Source organism: Ochlerotatus camptorhynchus, unplaced genomic scaffold (assembly GCF_037179485.1).
Source record: "Ochlerotatus camptorhynchus isolate MF236.1 unplaced genomic scaffold, CSIRO-AGI_Acam_v1.1 ptg000289l, whole genome shotgun sequence".
NCBI lineage: Eukaryota > Metazoa > Arthropoda > Insecta > Diptera > Culicidae > Ochlerotatus > Ochlerotatus camptorhynchus.
In genome coordinates this window covers 87014-107591 of record NW_027040778.1, presented here as the reverse complement: position 1 = coordinate 107591, position 20578 = coordinate 87014, and the positions used below count along the sequence as shown (strand labels likewise).

The window sequence follows — 20578 nt, the reverse complement described above, 5'->3', positions numbered from 1 at the left end:
CATCATCAAGAAAGGAATCAAGTTCTGCACGCTGCCGCATATCCGCACTTCTATCATCGAGGCCCTTAGTGTGGATGTGGAATCACCAACCGGAAACGTCGGGTCCATCGTCGTATTCTGCCCTCGTCAGTGTGCTGCCAGCAAAGGACTAAGGATAAAATTCAAGAACGACCTCACCGCTATCACTCGCACGAGCTCCCGATTCATTGTTGGGGGCGATCTGAATGCTCGTCACGAAGCATGGTGCAACTACCAACGGAACCAGAACGGTAGACTACTATTCGACCACTCGCAGCATGGGCTGTATACGGTGCAATTTCCGGATGAACCGACATTCATCTTTCCGGCGGGAAACCCTTCCACGCTGGACTTCTTCCTGACGAACTTCGGGCTATCCAAGCCGGTGGCAATCAATGACTTAAGCTCCGATCACCAACCGATGGTGGCTGACGTCGGCATCAACATAGCTCCTGCTCCAATCCTACGAAAAGACTACCACCACGTAAACTGGGTCCAGTTTGGACGTGTGGTTGACCGGAACATTAACAAAAATCCGCCGCTTGACACCGTAGAGGACATCGACCGGGCTCTGGAAGGAGTCCACCAGGCCATATCCATGGCTGACGAGAAGTGTGTTCGACAAGTTCCTGTGAGGGGTAAGTTTGTTGGCATTGATTCCCACACCCAGTTACTGATTCGTTTGAGAAATGTGCGTAGACGCCAGTTTCAGAGGACTGGAGATCTGAGCAAAAAACATGAAATGGCCGATCTGAACAGGCAGATTGCTTCCAGAATGGACTCGCTTCGAAATGAAAGTTTCGGGCGTGTTGTCCAGAATCTGGATGACCGCTCCCGTCCATTCTGGAAGGTAGCCAAGGTGCTGAAAACTCATTCCAAACCCGTTCCACCTCTTAGAGTCGAAAATGATGACGATCGGCTCAAAATCACCCCGCAGGAGAAAGCAAATCCGATTGGCAACCACATTGCTTCGTCGCATCTACTTGGCTCCATCATCCAAAGTCCGCTTGAAAATCAGGTTTCACAATGTGTTCAAAACTTGGATGCCTCCTCTTGTGTCGTCTCTCCGGCAGAAAATATTACAGTGGAGCAGATTTGCTCAGCGCTGAAAAACACCAAGAACATGAAGGCTCCCGGGTTTAACGGTATATTCAACTTGGTATTGAAGAAGCTGAGCACGAAAGTGTACTCGCTCTTGACTGCTATCTTCAATAGATGCTTGGAACTGCACTACTTTCCAAGTATCTGGAAGGTAGCAAAAATCATACCAATCCGCTAACCCGGCAAGGATCCATTAATACCTTCCAGCTACAGACCAATCAGCCTCCTTTCAGCGCTGAGCAAATTGTTCGAGAAACTAATTCTCAATCGTTTACTCAACTTTGTCCAGGAGAACAACATTCTCCTACCTGAACAGTTTGGGTTTAGGAAGGGGCATTCCACAAATCACCAGCTAGTTCGGGTGATGAATAGCATTCGAAGTAACAAAGCTGTATCCAAGTCCACAGCCATGGCATTGTTAGACGTTGAAAAAGCGTTTGACATTGTCTGGCATGACGGACTTGTGTACAAGCTTTGTAACTTCAACTTTCCACCACATCTTGTAAAAATCACCCGAAACTACCTCCAGCAAAGGCCCATTTTGTAGGGTATTTGACAGTTTTTCTTGAACCGATGACCGCCATCTTGGATTTTAAAATGGCGTCCGAAATCGATTAACAGCCTCTCTACAAGTCTTTCCTATTCCGTTGCGTGTCCTCTCATTGCACAGCAACATCTTATATGGACAAGCTTTCCAGACATAACATATTAAGGATGTTCATGTGCACACTAGTGCCGCGTAGTGAGAGAGTTCTTAAAAAAAAAAATATGACCACCATCCGAAAGGACTTGGTCACCTGAACAACTTTGCTCAAGACAGTAACGTTCTATATGGTCAGGTTCTCGAGATACAGTTTATATAGGAAGTTTACATGCACACTAGCGCTGCATAATGAGAGAGCTCTGAACTAATATGAACACCATACAAAAGGACATTATCACCTGAACAACTTTGCTAAAGACAGTAACCTTCTATATCGCCAGGATTTTGAGATACAGCTTATATAGCAAGCTCATGTTTACATTAGCGCTGCGTAGTGAGAGAGTTCTGAACTAATGTGGCCACCATCGGAAAGGACTTGGACACTTGAACAACTTTGCTGAAGACAGTAACTTTCTATATGGCCAGGATCACAGAATATTCTATGTCAGACCTAGGATCCATATATTATAGCGCCCGTTATAAGTAACATAAAAGTGAAGCGCCTCTAGCGGCGTAGTTCCCAATTAAACCTGAATTCAATGACACAGGCTTGTTGGTCTATCCCAGTACAACAACTTTGTCTAAGACAGTATAGCTCTATATATTGAAACAAATGAGATAATCCACCACAGTCCCTATGAGTGAAAATCCCATAAGCTGTGGATAGAGATGAACTAGCCTCAGGCTAAAAATCTCTAAAATAAAGACAAAAAAAAAAAAAAATAAGCTGTGGATATCCCTATTCGCGGATAGCCCGGCAATAAGGATCCGGCAATAAGGGATACCGGTAATAAGGAATCCGGCAATAAGGATTCCTGACTGTATATGGAATTAATTGGCGAACTGCTCTTCAACAATTCGTGCATAATCACAACACTCTTGTGGCCCATGCTAGACTAAAAGTCACGAGCTATTGGTGGGGTGGAAGTTTCGTGGCACCTTTCCAAGCCTATGGAATGAGGATAACGAAAAGGAGCTGGATCACATTGATCTGAAAGAGAGGGATTTGGAAGCAAAACTTGTCAGCAAAAAGCATGCTGACATGATCAGAGGAGCGAAGGAGTCAGACATACAAATTGGAGATGTAGTTCTTCTGCATCAACAACGAAGATTGAAAACCGGCTCTCCATCGACCCTCATCGTGACCTGTCACGGCACATGTGCACCTGAATACATAGACATAGGGTACACGCGGTGTTGAACTCGTCCGTACTATCCGTCGCCCATGCAGTGCAGACAAAGCAGACAACCACGGACTGTCTAATCGCTCCTGCCCGAGTTATAAACGGGAGAATGAAATTCAACGCATCAAGGTGGACAGAGGTCTTTCGTATAAAGACGCAAGGAAAATGTACGAACAACGCAACGGAGGCAACTCCTTTGCCAATGTCACAAACGCAAGCACGCAAAACGCCCTCCTCGAAATGAGTCGGAAAATCGATGAGTTGGCGAACACGGTCAAAGAAAAGGACACTATTATCGCCCAGCTGCAAACCGCACTCCAGTTGAATGGTTCTGGAAACACTGCCGCTGCCGCCGCAGTTAGCGCTGCCTCAGTCAATCCGTCTTTGAACGCGATTGAGGCGATGATGAAGAGACAAGCCAAACATTTCGAGTCCATGGTCCAGACCATGATAACCGTCATGATACAGACGCAACAGAAAGTACAGCAGCTGGAATCTACCATACAGACCCCCCGGAACCGACCGTCGTCCTACCTTCAGCCCCGTCATTACCTTCGCGGACCACCCCCGAGAAACTTCAGCCCGTGTCGCAGAAAGCTCCCGAGAGAGCAGACGATTCCATCACCGTCTTAAGTGATGGCTCGATCTCGTCGGGATCCAGCAGCGATGCCACCATCACGCCAGAAAACAGCCCAAACCTAAAAACCAGCGGCAAACAAGATACCCCCCATGCCATCGACTCCCGCTACATCCATTGAACAGCCCTCAACACCGCAATCATCGAAGCGACCCATCAGCCAGCTAGACTCTCCTGGTTACCCCCCTCGCATAGCCCAAGCTCCCAAAATCCAAAGATCGACTCTCGCCCGTACCTCGTTAGTCTCTCCGGAAAAAGCCACGCAAATGAAAGAAAAGTGGAAGTAGTACGTTATACGCTGACTACTTTCAACGGCACCTCGACCCTCGCTATTCACCTTGACAACTCTAATGGTCACCTCAACACCTCCATCAACTGCCAGCCACCGTCAACTGTGTCTGTTTTTGGCCTCGGGTAGCCGGGGCACCGTTGAACCGGAAGCTATACCCCAACCGGAATCTTCGAACACCCCTCAGGGCCCGAGCCAACCAGTCGAATTAACGAGTGCTTCGGGCACGCAGGGCACCGGCAGTGCGGACGTTATAACCCCACCGGAACTGCCGGATCAGATCTGTGGCCCGCGGACGAAGAAACCAAAGAAGAGCCCAGCGATAGCCCCCGGTAGTTGGGGCCCCGTCGTTGCGGACGCCATTTCCACACCGGAACTGACGATAACCCCCCTTCGCCGGGGGATGTCTGGAAGAGGGACGCACAAGGGTGGAAACGCTCATCCCCCTATGGACGCCGAAGGAAGTCAAGTCTGCTTCAAGTATCGGGATGGACAAGGGCTCATCGACCCATTCTCCGAAGGACTTCGAGGGACTCGAACACGCTGCTATAACAACGACCGAAGCTGCCAAACCCAGTACGCCACCATGTAATACCTCTTCTCTCTCTTTTGAGTCATCCCTGCCCTGGGTGGGTGGATCTTCTACACCTGCCCTTGGTGGGGCTCTGTCTCATTCAGCATACAACATCAATCTGTCAGCTGGTTCCGACTATCACGATGGATCGGACACCTACGATATAGATCTACCCGTCGACCAGAGTGGCAGTCACCGTCGCGATGACACTAGCTCCACAATCACAGCGCGCTCGTACCCCACTCCTGCCTTGCCTAAGCCAGTAAACTTCATCCTGCAGTGGAACATTAACGGGTTCCTGAACCACATTGGTGATCTAGAGCTCCTTTGCCACGACGATGCCCCCTGGGTCATTGCACTCCAGGAAACTAACAAAGCGACAACAGACCAAATGAACCGCTCTCTAGGCGGTATGTATACGTGGACAGCTAAACGGGGAAACAACTTCCGGCACTCCGTGGCCATCGGGGTTTTGAAGACGATACCTTTCCAGGTTATCGATATGGACTCCGAGCTTCCCATACTTGGTGTCCAGCTGGCGGCACCGGCGAACATCTCCGTCGTATGTGCATACCTGCCATGCGGACGGCTGCCAAACCTGCACGATCAACTCAGCGAAGCCATAGCTAAACTACCGGAACCGAGCATCATGGTTGGGGATCTGAACGGGCACCACCCAAGCTGGGGCTGCCCCCGCTCCGACCCTCGAGGTGTTACCCTGGTCGATATTTTCGAGAAGGAAGACATGGTGATTCTGAATGACGGTGTGCCCACGTACTTTAACGGGCGGCATACTTCTGCCATCGACGTCTCTGCTGTCAGCCGCTGCTTTGCCGGAAAAACTCAAAGGAGCGCGAACACTGATCTCTATGGTAGTGTCCACTACCCCATCAAAGTTCAAATTTCGACCGCCATCTTTCCGATGACAACACGGAGGCCCCGATGGCGCTATGAACAAGCGGACTGGGATAGCTATGGTGAAGCCTTTCAGTCCTTGTTACTACAGCGTAATCCGAACAGCATTGAAGACTTTTCAGAAGTGGTATACGAAGCAGCAACAGCAACCATCCCAAAAACCAGCAGCGTTCCGGGGCGAAAAGCGCTACGCTGGTGGAATGAAGATACGAGGAAAGCCGTTAAAGCCCGACGTAAAGCACTTCACCGTGTAAAGCGCCTTCCTATCGGACATCCCGACCGCGAAGACGCTCTCCGCCACTACCATGAGTCGCACAATCAATGCCGGCAAGAAATTCGTGTCGCCAAACGAACCAGCTGGATGGACTTTCTGGAAGGAATGAATTCGTCACAGTCTTCGGCGGACTTATGCAGTAGGAAACGGCGCATGACTCCGCTCCACGTACAGATTAACGGTGAAGCTGTTTCTGACCCTGCAATTGTAGCGGACGAACTCGGCTCGTATTTTGCCGATCTCGCAGCCATCTAGAAATAAGAAAACGAATTCAAGCGGAAAGCTAAGCCTTCGACGTCATCCATTGCAAGTTTTTCTGTTTCTTCTGACGCTGGAAACTCGGACATCAACCAGGCATTCTTCTGGCAGGAATTGCAGCATGCCCTCCGCTGCAGCAACGGAAAGTTCGCGGGTCCCGATGAAATCGGGTACCCTCTACTCAAGAGGTTACCAACGCCAGGCCAGCTACGGATGCTGGAGATTTTCAACAAGCTCTGGCTCACCAACTCGTATCCAGCGTCGTGGAAAGAGAGCTTAGTCATCCCCATCCCAAAAGCCAATGAAACAACCCGTGAAGCTAGCAAGTTCCGGCCAATAGCCTTGACATGCTGTATGGCCAAGGTTCTGGAGCGAATGGTCAACAGGAGGCTAAAGCATTTACTTGAAGCCGAAAACCTTCTAGACCATCGACAGCACGCCTTCCGTCAAGGTTACGGAACGTCAACTTATTTTGCAACATTAGGGGAGGTCCTCAAGAGTGCCAACGATAGCGGTCTCCACACCGAGATCGTCTCGCTGGATATATCGAAGGCCTTCAACAGGACGTGGACGCCCCTCGTCTTAGAGCAGCTTGTCAACTGGGGGCTGTGTGGACCCATGGTCCACTTCATCAAAAATTTCCTGACCGACCGCTCTTTCAGAGTCGCAGTTGGCAACACGAGGTCCCAGCTTTTCAGAGAAGAGACGGGCGTCCCTCAAGGTTCAGTTATCGCCGTTACCCTCTTCCTTGAACGGAGTTTTCGGAGGACTGCCGAAATATGTTTACATTTTCGTGTATGCAGACGATGTACTTATCGTAACTACCGGCCCAACAGCAGCACGCAACAGGATCAAGGCCCAGGTAGCAGTCTCCGCTGTATCCAGGTGGGCCAGCACGGTAGGTTTCCAGCTTTCGGCCACGAAAAGCGTCAGGTGCCACGTGTGTCCATCCCGGCACCGTGTGAGCGGGCCACCTATTAAAGTTCAAAGCCAGCCCATACCACTGAAGAAGACGGTCCGTATTCTGGGGGTACTTGTTGACCGGTCCCTCAACTTGGAGCAGCACTTTAAGGCGATCAAGAACAACTGCCGCAGTAGGATCAACTTGATCCGCACTATCTCTCACCCCCACCGGTCTAACAATCGTGACACTCGTTTCCGGGTTGCAAGAGCCGTCATCGATAGTCGCCTACTGTACGGGCTTGAGATGACGTGCATCGCCACCGAAAAGCTCGTGCAGATACTAGCACCAACTTTTAACACCTACGTGCGGATTGTCTCCGGTCTTCTTCCGTCAACGCCCGCCGATGCCGCATGCATCGAAGCGGGTATTCTGCCCTTCCGCCATCGTATAACCGCAGCAATTGCAACGAGAGCCGCTGCCTTTACAGCAATGAACTCCGGAAATGACAGGATCTTTCTCCTCGATGAGGGGAACAGACTCCTCCGCATGACTGCTAATTCGGAGCTCCCCCCAGTGGCCAAGGTCCACTGGTACGGAGACAAAAGTTTGCGCATACCTCCACCAAAAATCGATAGTCGGATAAAAAGCAGGTTCAAGGCTGGAGATAACTCTGCACGCGCTGAAGAGAACAATAGCCGAACTGCTAGGCTCGGACTACCCAACCCATGCCCACATATACACGGACGGATCGCTTTCCCGAGCCGGGGTCGGAATTGGAGTAGCCGGAATTTCAGCACTGATGAGTAGCAGCCTACCACCACAATGCTCGGTTTTCTCCGCCGAAGCTGCGGCCATATTTTTTGCCGTTACAGCACCCTCGGACCGGCCCATACTGGTGCTATCCGATTCGTACAGCGTGATACAAGCCGTTACATCGGAGACCATGACTCACCCCTGGATACAGGGTATTGTGGAGGCCGCACCTCCCAACACGGTGTTTTCCTGGATCCCTGGGCACTGCGGTATCCCAGGTAACAGCGAAGCCGGCAGTCTGGCAGGGTCTGGACGAGCTGGCCCCCATTACACCGACGAAGTGCCACTACAGGACATAAAGCGATGGATAGTCAGCAAATTGTGGGAAGCCTGGGAAGCAGAGTGGTGCCAATCCCAATCGCTCTTCATTCGAAGAATCAAAGGAACGACGAGCAAGTGGACGGATATGTCGAAACTACGGGACCAGAAGGTGGTTTCTCGTCTTAGGACAGGCCATACAAGGATCTCACATAGTTTTGGTGGGACGCAGTTCCACAGAATGTGCTACGTTTGCGGAACCACTGCATCGGTGGAACACATCCTATGGCTGTGTCCGCAATACCAACAACTAAGGGAGCAGTACGCACTTCCCAACAGCATTAGGGACATACTGGGCGACGAACCTTCTACTTTAGCGACAGTTATTTATTTCCTCAAGGACGCAGGGTTATACAACAACATTTAGGTCCTTTTAACATTCTTTTGGCTGACGGTACATCTTTACCGGACGGGGGATTACCCCTCCTACGATGGAGCTCCGATCTCTTTCAAAACCCTACCTAACTTTGATGTACCAGATTGTGTTTTTTTTTTTCTCGTTGCCTGTATTGTTAGTCTTTTTACTGGAATCTGTTTTAATTGCTTCGATTTGAGTACATGCGAATTGTAAGCCAACTCCATAACAAAATTTGCTGGCGGAACCCCCCTCTGGGGCCTCCCATTTTATAGAGATGAAAAAAAAAACGTCTCTTCATTTTCAGCGGAGCGCTATTCAGTTATAGCCACGCAAGGTGCGAAAGTTGTAGTAATGAGCGGAAACGGTATTCAGTACGCTCGAAACGTCCACGACATAAAACTGGCCCCTTTTACAGAGGAAATGGACCCAAAGGACAGTGGGCCACACTGTGCTATCCAGGATGATTCAACATCAACTCGGTCGCAGATGGGTATGACGAAAATTCCAGAAGATATGCGTTCCCAGCCAATTGAGCGAAATCTTCGATCTAGAGGTGGACTAAAGAAACCGTCGAGATTTGATAATAAGTTTGTTTATCGTATTTACCAGTAAATACATAAATAAGCTAATACAAAAATACACCATTAAATTGAACAGCAATAATAATACATTCAAAGTATTGATAAATAAATAAATGTTTTTTTTTTCTACTTTACAAAAAATAATAGATTTCAAACCAGAGCGTACAGAAGGGGAATATTTTAGTAGGTATAATGGATATTACCGGGCGGACTCGATTATCCGGAGTCTTGAAAAAAATTTCACTCCGGATAATCGAGCCATCAAAAAAAAAAAAATTTTGTCTTATGTGGTCTCATTTAATGTTTTTAGTGGTCCCATTGAACGCTATTGAAGGATTATGGAATCGGGCCACTGGTTTTGTAGATATGACCGGAACAAGTTCCGGAGTTTATGGGCCATGAGGCTAAATTTGACTTGAAAGGAACAAAACCTATTAAGCGACACATCAAATTAAATCAAAATTTGATATCAAGATCAATGGTGGCAAACATTAAGTATCTTGGACCATATTGGCCACTTCCGGGCAAGTTCCGGTGCCTCCGGCAAAGTGGCCAGAACCAGACCTGAATAATAACCTATCATGCGACACATCAGATTATATCAAAATTCGATAACCAGATCAATGGTGGAAAAAATTAATTACCTTGGACCATATTGTCACTTCCGGACAAGTTCCAGGTGCCCCGGAAAAGTGACCAGAATCGGACTTGAATAGTAACCTATCATGACACATTAAAATACATCAAATTTCGATAAGAAGATCAATGGAATTGAACCCATGGACCATCCGCTTGAGAAGCGAACGTGTAACTAACCACGCCATGGGACCCCTCAACTTGAGAAAAATCGTAGTCTCGCGACTCTCACGAGTGTGTAGAGACAAAGTTAATCTTGACTAAAAATCACGGTTACCGTGAAGGCACCATGTTTGACGAGGTTCCTAACTTGACGCACTCGATCAATTTCAACCATTTTCCATTAATATTTTTGAAATATTAACATTGCAAATATGAGTTCCGGTGCTCTAGAGATGATAGTGTAACAATTCAAATGATGGTTGCTGATAAAGCGGCTGCAGGCGAAAATGAAGACGAGAATGCGGAATTCGATGTCATGTCTGATGCTGACATAGTCAATGCTGTTCTTAACCATGATTCACATTTTTATGAAGGAGAAAGCGTGACGAACACCACTCTGGATGAAACTGCAAACATTTCTACAGCAGATGACAACCAAGATGAGGAGTACGAACCAGTTCCAGATCAATCAGCGCTGCACAGTATTGACACTATCATCACATGGGCGGAGGAAAACCAATTACCGTTGGAACTTCGTGAAATCAGGGGAAATATTCTTGATAAAATAGTCAATAAGGATTGATTTATGATCAAATTTGCAATTCTCTTTGTTTTTACTGAATCACTTTATTGATGAACTACTGTTTTTACTGAAATGATGAATAAATGAATTGAACTACAAAATAAAATAAGAAAATTGATATAAATTTTTACGTATGAAGCCACCAAAAGACCAATTCTCACGAAACCCCCCTTTAACCCTCCGTTACTCGCGCCAACTTTTATAACACGAGTACTCGCGCGTTGTACTTTGTACAACAGTGTTAGTTTTCCATTGCCATTTTGCAGCCGGGCTACCAATCGATATGAAACCAAGGGGTATTCATTGAAAAACTTGTTTTTAACTAAACAAGCTAAAATTTTATCACAGTTAACCCACAAAAATGCGAGGATCTCGAGATATATCACATGCGAGAATTTAGAGAGTAAGAAAATTCTGAACTACTGTCCGCCAGTGACAAGGCTATAATCTCCTGAACAACATTGTCAGAGACAGTAACTTTCTATCTTGTCAGAATCTTGGTATATTCCATGTTGTAATCAATTAAGTCAAATCCCACGTAGTATGGTCACAGTTTTCGCGGTTTCCATTCACATTTTCCCTATTATCCGCATTTTGTAGGTGTTTACTGTAATCAAAGTTTAGCTTGTTTAGATCAAAACAAGTTTTTTGAGGAATACTCGTTGGTTTCAGATCGATTGGTAACTCAGCAACAAAATGGCAATGGAAAACTCATGTGTGTTGTACAAAGTACAACATCGCGAGTAACGGAGGGTTAAAGGTCCTTTGGTACATTTTTTTTTTACGGATCTTCAAAAATTTTGTTCGGTTGCCATTCCCCGCCCCTCCCCCTGAAACTTGACATAATTAGGGAACGGACCATCATGGGATTCAATTTTTGTATGTTGTTGTGGCACATGATATGTTTGATGTCAAAGTTAATCCAAAACCCCTTAACGCCGGATTTTGTAACAAAGGCAAACAAACACTTAAATATAGTCATTTTCCGATCTTGTCAGACTGAGTCGAACGATGTATGTTACTCGTCCTCGGATCGAAAGTCGGTTTTCCAAGCGGTTTATGCAAAATAATTTGCAAGATAGGTAAAAAAATATGACTCCGGATAATCGAGCCATTTTCTCCGGATAATCGAGCCCCGGATAATCGAGCCTCCGGTTAATCGAGCCTCCGGATAATCGAGTCCGGCCTGTAGTAAGAAAGACTCAACCTACCAAAGCGGGTACAAGGTAAATCAAAAAAGATTGGGTTAGTTATTATGAAAAAGGGTATGCGGACATTAGTGTGTGTTTACTGTTAACTTAGATTTAAGGGTAAAATTGAATTACTGCTAACACAAACTGAAATTTATAACTGTTATACACAATACACATTGAACACCCCTACAGTTTTTGTACAGATACGCTAACACTAATAGACACTGATAAAATTGATAACATGCACACAGGAATACAGCACGAAGTTAGGTTTAGGTATAGATAGATGTGGATAACAGAATCCCCAGTTAGTAGCCAACTGATCTCGAGGCAATAAACATTTATTATACACTGAACCGCCGCGTGTGCACAATAAAGCCAGTTTTTGTTAATTAATAAATGTGTGATAGTTTTCCGACAGTATTTCTGGTAGTTTTCGTACATATTTTTGGAAGACTAAAAGGACGAGGAAAAAAGACACCAAGGATTAAGGACGGATACGTTTGTCAAGGATACTGGAAAGGATATTTCGGGAAAATAATGAAACGGGAGTAGAAAGAACGGTGAGCAGTAACATTATTCTTGTGCGCCCTTGCGTGCTGTTTTCTGAGGTGGTTTCCGACCCACGAACCACGGAGTGGTCAACAGTGTGTATGTAAAGAAAGCTCATAAGTGCACGAAAATCGAAATGCTAATCTGCACAGGAAAACGATCGCCGAAGTTCAAAGCCAAACTTCGGAAATCGGTTCCAGTACGAGATGAACGTGGGGTGAGAATGAGAGAACAGAATATGGGGCCTTATTACGGGTGTCACTACACGGTGATAAGCAAGTGACCTACTCAGAATAAGAGGCGTGATTACCGTACAAATCAAATGGGAATCACTTCATTGTGACGGCAAGTGACAAGTGAAGTGGCATCCGTAATAAGCCCATGGTATAGAATAATTGGAACGAAGGAGAGGTCTACCAGCGAAGCTAATGAGTGGTGTTAAGCGTAAGGTGTGAGCGTACGGTTATGGCATTGAAGTTGACTGAAATAAATATACTAAAAGATTACTTATGGGTTATATTTTACTGTCTGAAAGTTTGAAAAGGATCGTTAAACTAGGTGATTTTCTACAGCGTTTTTTTTTTCCGGGATACAATTTGATGTGGGACACCCTTTAAATAAATTGCTCCCTAAACTTTAGCAAATTGCAAGATGCAAGATAACTAATAACGTACCTAGTAGCTATAACACAACGTATAGGTAGGAGTAGCATATTGAGCTATAGCCTTAAATTTCTAATTGATCATTACAAATTAATTGGTGGTAGGTTCAATATATGTTGATCCTACTGCCAATTAATTTGTTTTGAACAATTATAAATTTAAGGCTCCTTCCCTTACTATTGTATGTTCGAAGAGTTTTGAATGAAATTTCAAATTAAATATTTATCCTTTTCTTTCACCCCCGCAGGACCGTGCTTCCACCAACACCAGACTGTACGAATTCAAATAGCCAACAGTTGGGGTGGTTGGCCGACGGCACACGGTGTCCCATCCGCGCCATCGAACGCGCGGCGTGGAAGCCAACCTGGACCATCGCAACCATCGGCACTGTTTTCTACCCATTCAGAATCCATTCCAGCAACAACAACAACAAATACAGCAACAACAACAACAGCAACACCAGCATTCGAATCCAGGATCGCCTTCGTCGACGTCCGGCATGACCTGCACGACCGCATTGACCGACTCGACGTTGACGATGATGGAAGCGCGCCCCAGCGGCAGCGGCAGCAGCAACAACGGTACCGATGTGACAGGGCCGACCCAAACGTCATTGTTGGTAACGACCACCTTCACCAATACCACCACCACCGCCGCCGCCACAGCGAGGAACAATAGCCTGAGGTCGAAGTCGTGTCTCAGTAGTGGGGGACCGAGAACGGTTGGCCTGGAAACGGTGACCATGAGGACTCCCCCATCGTGGAATGAATCGATTCAGGTGCTACTGAAGAAGGACAGCGTCCGCAGTCGGAACAGCTACGTTTGTGAGTTGTAAGGAACGATGATGCCTCCAGCCAAGAGGTTTGCGTGTTTGATGTTTCGATTCGATTCGGTTCGCTTTCCGGATGCCGACAGTGATATGTCTGTGATGTTAATTGGTTAGGACAGGCAAGTGACAGCAGGTTTGTGTGTTCAGGACGACAGAGATTACAAGCTGTATTACAATGTGAGTTATCTGATTGGCGAAGTGCGTTACGCGATTAATGTGACTCGGATGAGGGTGCAAATGGATCGCCGTTCGAGTCAGATTTTGAAAGCGTTTCGAACAGTGAAAAGACGAAGGCCCGAGTAGTTTAGTTACTGAAAAATTATCACCAGAGTCAAGGGAAAACAAATTTTAACGAAAGGCAGAAGCTGTCCAAACAAATCGATGCAACAATTTGTAGAAACTCTGAGAGCTTAGGACTACTTTAGACCTCTTATATTTAAGACGTTTTGAGCAAACCTCGCCAGATGTAGGTATATTTGTATTTTAAACTGAAAATACGGGGAGAAACGAAATACAAGACGATATTTTGTAATTTTAAGCTACACAATGTTCGTGGAATTTCTTTTCTTCGTTCACTGAGAAAGCCTTCTGCGTCGTCGCGGTGGGTTACATTATTTGAAATATATGACTTTATTCGCATTCATTCATAGCTTGGACCAGATTGTTCTTCCCGCTCGTAAATTGTGTTTTTATCTTTATTTTATCACCGATGCATCTTTTTTTTGTTATTATTATATTTGTTCGCTGGCGGAATCGAGGGTCTCGTAAGGAAATCTTTACTGTACATAGTTCATTGTTTGAAACAACTAAACGATAGTCTCATCCTGATAGATATAAGTGAGTGTGTTTAAATAAGTGATTTGCTCCGTTTCGTAACCTTGGGCGGAAAACCGGTTACAGTGATGTGATATGTGTAACTGGAACTACAATAACAAAGTTGGTTAACGCTTGAAACTGCTCTGTTCGAGTTTCTCGCAGAGCAAACAAATTAAGTATTGAGTTTTCCGTGGAGTGAAAGCTAAACTTAATAAGTGCACGTTCGATCACCATTTGCACAGCCGGTGCAAATTTGTGTCGTTTTTTGTTTTCATTGAAAGACTTTTCTTTTACAATTAACAGGATCGGGATCGATTTTTCAATTCATTCTTCACTCTTTGCTTCATTATTTCTACTGGTCTAGAGAAGAACGCATGCCTGGTAAATAAATTACATTACAGCTATAAATTACAGAGCCGTTTTATTGTGCCTTCCTCCTTCGTCTCCGTTTGCGGACCACACCTCAATTCAATGCTTTCTATGTTTGTGTTCAGTCTTCAATATATACAGAATATGATTGTTACATTAGAACATCCTAGCTAAAAGTTAGTTTCTTTCGCCTATTTTCCATTCTAACCATTATATTTTCTTCCGTAATAATAAATTATCATAAAGAGTCCTACCAAGCTTACTGAGGGAAGATAGAATTGCGTTTTCTTTACAGCGAGAGTGGAGCTGCCTAATTGGCTATAACTATTAATTCCGATCGAAAGTAGGCTAATTCCGGGGCTTTTTCTTATCCGATTTGAGAGCTTTGCTCTCATCCATTTTCCAACAGCTATCGATTGCAAAGATCGAAGTAAGTTTCTCTAATCACTGAAATTAAAACATCACCGGCTTAAACGCTATGACTTTACACTTTGATGTGGGGGAAGGGTAGTTTCTGTTCTGCTTAAAATTAAAACGAGTGTAAGGCGAAACGGGGTTTTCATTTCAGAGCAATTCCACGCCAAACGACCAATCGATCTGATGCGACGTTCTCTGATTTGCATGAAACTTTGCAATAATTGTTTGTTATGGTTAGTTAATCATTCACAATTTGAGCTGAAATTCGGCCATTTTTAATATCCCCGAAAAACTTCAAAATGGTGGATTCGTAATTTTTCAACAAATCATAACTAGAAAACATCGCTTCCAATCGAAATGACGACTGATACAAAGTTGTTGGAAACAATTATAAATTTACATGAAAAATACACACGGTAAATGATTTCAACTGATTTTGGGTAAAAAATCCAAAAATCAAAACACTTAAATTTTTTTAAATATTTATCATTGACACTCCGAACACGATACCTCCGCGGAAATGTGTAACGGCAAACTTACAATGTTTGAAAAATCACAGCTCAGCTATTTATTGACGAATCTTTTGGTACCGTTTGAAATTTCATGCTTTAGAAATTTATTCGGTACGAATAGACTTAAAATCTGTTGATAAATTGCTGAGTAATGATTTTTCAAACATTGCCAATTTGCCGTTACACATTTTACCGGAGGCATCATGTTCGGAGTGTTAATGAAAAATATGACACATGCTATATGCTGCGAAATTTTCAAGCTGTACACTTACAGATTTACAAAAAAAATCATAGAACAACAACAATTGGACAGATTTGGATCTTTTGTTTCAACAATATTTGGTATATTTTTGTAATGAGAACCATTTAGATCTCTGTCTCGCACGGCATTTCGATTGGAATGAAAGATTTCGAGTTATGATTTGTTGAAATTTTTTAAACACGCCATTTTGAAGATTTCTCCGAGATTCAAAATGGCTGAATTCCCGCTCAAATGTGAATGATTGACCATATCAAACAATTCCGGAGTGATTTGAGATTTGGGCGTAATTGCTTTTGTAAACAAACACGTCAATCGCCGATTTCTCGTGAATAAAAGCTCAATCTCGTAAACAAACTAAACCAAATGATAAAGCAATGATTACTCTACGTAAAGGGTGTCCACGATGAAATTGCCACACACAAAATTGATTCGCAAAATTCGAGTTTTCATCCGATTGCCATCAAATTTTCAGGGATTGAGAAATAACTATTAAACTTCATTTTACCATTTTACTCGTATTTTATTTACAGTCCATACGCAAATGCCCGCACCTTGGCCTTAACCCCGGCCATAAGATTCTGCACAACCTGTGAATCAACCGTTTTTTGCATGTAAACCCATACTTTCTTCAGTTCCTCGACTGTCTTCACTACCTTAGGTCGTTTAAGAAGGTGCTGCTTCATAATCGCCCAGTACTTCTCGATGGGGCGGAGCTCCGGAGTGTTGGGAGGGTTGAACATTTTCGGCACGAAATTGACCTTATTGTCCGCATACCACTTCAGCACGTCCTTGGAGTAGTGGCATGAGGCCAAATCCGGCCAGAAGATTGTTGGGACGTTGTGGGCCTTCAGGAGAGGAAGCAGCCGCTTCTGGAGGCACTCTTTTATGTACACCTGTCCGTTCATCGTGTCCTGGGTCACGAAAGGTGCACTCCGCTTCCCGCACGTGCAGATGGCTTGCCAAACCAGGAATTTCTTCGCAAATTTGGACATCTTCTGAGTGCGGACATGCTCCGGAACGCTGAACTTATCCTTGGCCGTGAAAAACAGGTTGCCGGGGATCTGTTTGAAGTCGGCCTTCACATATGTTTCGTCGTCCATGATGCAGCATTCAACTTTCGTCAGCATGTTGAGGTACAACTTCCTGGCACGGGTTTTGGCGGACTTGTTCTGCTTCTCGTCACGATTAGGGGCCTTTTGTACCTTGAACGTTCGAAGCCCAGCCTTAGTTTTGGCCTTCTGGACAAAAATTCGGCTTAGGTGCAGCTTCTTATCCACATCCCTAACGGAGGCGTTCGGATTTCGGTTGAAGGCCCCAACTACGCGGTTGTGATTTTTGGTGTACTTTTTCCTTCACTTCTGGGCTTCCGATCGGTGGTCAACCGTTCCTCGAACCGCTTAATCACTCGCGACACCGTGGAATTCGTGATTCCCAACGTTTTAGCGATGGAACGATGCGAGAGATCCTTGTTCTCGTGATGAATGCGCAAGATTTTATCACGCACGAGCTGTTCTTTCGACTCCATTTCCGCGAGTTTTGATCACAGGACTTTAAAACTTGCAGGATGTAAATAATGCACTATGAACTAAATCCACCCAAATTTTCATTAAATTCTACCCAACGGTTAAAAAGTTAGAGCAATTTCATAGTGTGGCAATTTCATCGTGGACACCCTTTAGTACTCTACGTGTTTTAAGTTTTCGAGATTGAGCTTTTATTCGCAAGAAATCGGCGATTGACGTGTTTGCTTACAAATGCAATTACGCCCAAATCTCAAATCACTCCGGAATTACGCAAAGTTTAGTACAAATCGGAGAAGGTCGAGTCTGAAGTCCATTTTTTGTTTTGCTATTTGACCTTGAAATGCTCTAAACATCAAACCACTTGCAGTGTGTGAGTAAATGAGTGCAGATTAAGCAACGTTGAAAAATAGTAATAGGAACACCATGAGCTTATGCGTAAGTAATGTAAAGGGGTTTTCTGTTGATTTAGTTAAGATAGATTCACTGTTTTTCTTATGATGAAATTTAGCTAGTTCAAAATAGATTCAAATTCGCTGAAAATGGACGGTCAAAAAAAAAACTCAGACGAACTTTACGCCATCTTGACAAATCTAGATAAGCATTTCAATAGGTACTATGTGAATTATTCGATTTTCATCATCGACTGTCTCTTTCGAAGGTAACTCAACTTCAGAACCATTACCTGCTGTGTTCGAGCGCAAGATAAAAGCTTCCGCTATCAAACTGTGAGGCGAAACCAGCTCGAAATATCAAGCTGAACATTGCATTAGGTCCTAAGTAACATTGATCGATTCTCTTCATCGACTTTTTCTTTCGTTAATAACTTGAGCACATAGCCGTTTTTTGTTGTGTTTGTCGTATCAGATGTTAGATAAAAGCTTCTTTTATCGATCTGTGTGCTGAAAATACCTGGGAATGTCTTTTCATGGGCGTGGGGATGCAAAGAGAAAGTCGACGAAGAGAATCTGTCAATGTTACCTAGGACCTAATGCAATGTTCAGCTTGATATGTTTGAAGAGAATTGATCAAGAGCGGCACCGTTGGTGTAGTGGTAAGCGTGATTGCCTCTTACCCCAAAAGGCCGGGGTTCGATCCCAATCGGCACCGGCGGGATGTTCTGAGTCATAACATGTCTGATCACGCCTTCCTTGGGAAGGGAAGTACAGCCTTTGGTCCCCGGTTCATGAATTTTGATGGGTTGATAGGTAGGGTCCAGGTGTGGGAGCTGCCTCCCTGGCATCGGTAGGATTGGTACTCAGTACGGAAAACAAGATCGACGGAAAACAAATCAAGGAAAAAAAAAGATAATCGATCAAAGCAGATAGGACCTATTGAAATGTTCAACGAGAAATGATTGAGAGAACCCTCTCAGGTTTCAATGAATTTTTCGAACCCACATACATTCACCTTGATTTTTAAATCAAGATTTAAAGCAAAATAATAACTTCACTGTTTGACACTAAACTAACAAACTGACAGCTCGCTCCCATACAAAGTGACACCGAGGGGCGCTAATAAGGTGATTTTTGCTAATGTAATCGAACTTATTTAAAATAGTTCGAATGTACCAAAATTTATGAAATTTTGGGTTTGGGTTCCATTCTTAATGCAGATTACGAATATGCATTTACCTCAATACCCTAAAAAACCCAATTCGACCTTTTGTCCCTCTAAATTTAATTCGACCATTAGTCCATTCGTCCTTTTGTCCGTCTAAGTTCATTTGAACCTTTTTTACCTTCAACCTTTTATCCCTTCAACCTTTTATCCCTTCAACCTTTTGTCGTTCAACGTTTTGTCCTTCAACCTTTTGTCTATTCGACCTTTCTTCCCACTAAGTTCAATTCAAATTTTTGGCCATTTGACCTTCGACCTTTTGTCCTACAATGTTTTGTTCTTCAAACTTTTGTCACTCTAAGTTTAACTCGACCTTTTAGCCCTTGGAATTTTTGTCCCTCTATGTTCAATTCAACCTTTTGGCCATTCGACCTTTTTTTCCTCTAATATCAATTCGACCTTTTGTCGCTCTAAGTTCAATTCGACTGTTTTATTCCTTCGACCTTTTTTCCCTTCGACCTTTTGTCCTACAATGTTTTGTTCTTCGACCTTTTGTCACTCTAAGTTCAATTCGACCTTTCGTCTGTAGAATTTTTTGTCCTTCTAAATTCAATTCGACCATTAGTCCATTCGTCTTTTTGTCAGTCTAAGTTCATTTTGACCTTTTTTACCTTCGACCTTTTATTCCTTCAAGCTTTTGTGTATTCGACCTTTTGTCCCACTAAGTTAAATTCAAACTTTTGGGAATTCGACCTCTTTTTTCTCTAAGTTTAATTCAACCTTTTGTCTCTCTAAGTTCAATTCGACCATTTATCCCTTCGACCTTTTGTCCTACAATGTTTTGTTCTTCAAACTTTTGTCACTCTAAGTTTAACTCGACCTTTTAGCCCTTGGAATTTTTGTCCCTCTATGTTCAATTCAACCTTTTGGCCATTCGACCTTTTGTCTTTAAAACTTTTTGTCCCTCTAAATTCAATTCGACCAAGTCTATTCGTCCTTTTGCCCCTTTGAATTTTTGTCTCTTTAAGTTCAATTCAACCTTTTGGCCATTCGACCTTTTACCCTCTAAGTTTAACTCTACCTTTTATCTCTTTAAGTTCAATTCGACCTTTTGTCCCTTCGACCTTTTTTCCCTTCGATCTTTTGTCCTAGAATGTTTTGTTCTTCGAATTTTTGTCACTCTAAGTTTAATTGGACTTTTTAGCCCTAGGAATTTTTGTCCTTCTAAATTCAATTCGACAATTAGTCCATTCGTCCTTTTGTCCCACTAAGTTCATTAAACCTTTTTTACCTTCGACCTTTTATCCCTTCAACCTTTTGTCGTTCAACGTTTTGTCCTGCTAACAACCTTTTGGCCATTCGCCCTTTTGCCCCTCTAAATTTAATTCGAAATTTTGTCAATGTAATTTCAACTTTTTGTCTATTCGGCCTTTTGTCTCTCTGTGTTCTTTAATTTTGAAAAAAAAAAATCGTTTCTTGAGCACAATGATATTTTTTTTTCGAGCCCTTAGGCTTTCATCTATATTTTACAATCAAGAATTAAAGCAAAATATTTACTTCACTGTTTGACACTGAACT

At 44.0% G+C, this 20578-nt stretch overlaps 1 protein-coding gene across 1 annotated transcript in view; it reads left to right on the top strand.

The window, feature by feature from the left end:
• LOC135706708 (relaxin receptor 2-like) overlaps window positions 1-13017 on the top strand; it is a 291102-nt gene extending 278085 nt beyond the window's left edge. The window contains exon 21 of the mRNA XM_065228358.1: window positions 12963-13017. Coding sequence (XP_065084430.1) covers window positions 12963-13004 — 42 coding nt within the window. The 3' untranslated portion in view covers window positions 13005-13017. The remainder of the gene's footprint in view (window positions 1-12962) is intronic.
• The last annotated feature ends 7561 nt before the right edge of the window (window positions 13018-20578 follow it).